This window comes from Toxorhynchites rutilus, chromosome 3 (genome assembly GCF_029784135.1).
Source record: "Toxorhynchites rutilus septentrionalis strain SRP chromosome 3, ASM2978413v1, whole genome shotgun sequence".
In the NCBI taxonomy this organism is placed as follows: Eukaryota; Metazoa; Arthropoda; class Insecta; order Diptera; family Culicidae; genus Toxorhynchites; species Toxorhynchites rutilus.
This window is the reverse complement of record NC_073746.1, coordinates 101,742,969-101,743,993: the sequence shown is the minus strand read 5'-3', so window position 1 is coordinate 101,743,993 and position 1,025 is coordinate 101,742,969. Positions and strand designations below refer to the sequence as shown.

Sequence of the window (1,025 nt, the reverse complement as noted above, 5' to 3'; positions counted from 1 at the left end):
GCACCAACCTGGAGAGATATATTCTGAAGAATTTGGCACACATTGTTCAAAACACCATATTCCAAATATTGCGGAAGGATTTCACGTTCTCATCTGAATTAATCAAAGAGGTATTTCATTATTCCCTTTGCCTTTAGCGAAACACATACTCATAATTTGCTTTACTAAATGATCAAATGTCCTGAAGATGTAGGTCTCGAAATGTCGTCAGTTTCCATAAATCACGTTCATTTTTTCATTCACTGAAATCGTCATCATCGGGTTTTATATTCCTTTTGCGTAGTTTACAATTCAAAAGCCTAATTGAGCTATCATTTTGAAGCATTTATTTACAGAAGGGAGTATCATTACATGTGGCGACTTTTGTGGTTTTGTTTGGCACACTAGTATGGAGTTCGTTTGCTGATCCGATTCTTCTAAGCACTTGGCGCTACTGGAAGATGATCGGCTTGTGGTTGGAATCCGTTCTCATCCGCAATGTATCTGTGGAACAGGAAAAAACAAATCAATTCGATCCGACATTGGACACCCAATGTCCTAGACAACTGCATACTTAAGCGTATAGACTTGGCCATCAGGAGCGGTATACTGGAAGGAACCGGTCTGCACCGACACGGGAACTTCATCTTCGCCAATCGTACGTCCGGTATCGTCGGTTTTGGGGACACGAACTAGTTTGATGGTTCCCTGGTCCTCTACTTTGATTCCGTTGCCAGTTTCGAAGCTGTGGAGGGAGGCAAAAATCGTTGATTACGTTCACGTTCGAAGTCATGGAACCAAACTTACGCATAGCTAAAACTACCATCCGGCTGGATGTCCGAGACCTGTTGAACGATGGGAGCTTCGGCCTCGTTTTGACTGGCGGGAGCAGCATGGGCGATAGCCACAGCGAGGGCAAGAACTCCAATAAACACCTTCATGATTGCTGCTCTATGAACCGTTCTACACTACTATGGCACGAATGCGAAGCGTAGATAACAATGGATGGCACTGTGACTTCGAGATGAGTTTGGTAAGCTTTATAT

The 1,025-nt window shown here is 43.5% G+C and overlaps 1 protein-coding gene across 1 annotated transcript; it reads right to left on the bottom strand.

Moving 5' to 3' along the window:
- Positions 1 to 303: 303 nt before the first annotated feature.
- Positions 304 to 1,025, bottom strand: LOC129778337 (larval cuticle protein LCP-17-like). Its single transcript, XM_055785204.1, has 3 exons — positions 787 to 1,025; positions 554 to 724; positions 304 to 483 (listed from the first exon to the last, which is right to left on the bottom strand). The coding sequence occupies exons 1-3, from the start codon at positions 918 to 920 to the stop codon at positions 417 to 419; spliced, it is 372 nt and encodes a 123-aa protein (XP_055641179.1). The 5' UTR covers positions 921 to 1,025; the 3' UTR covers positions 304 to 416.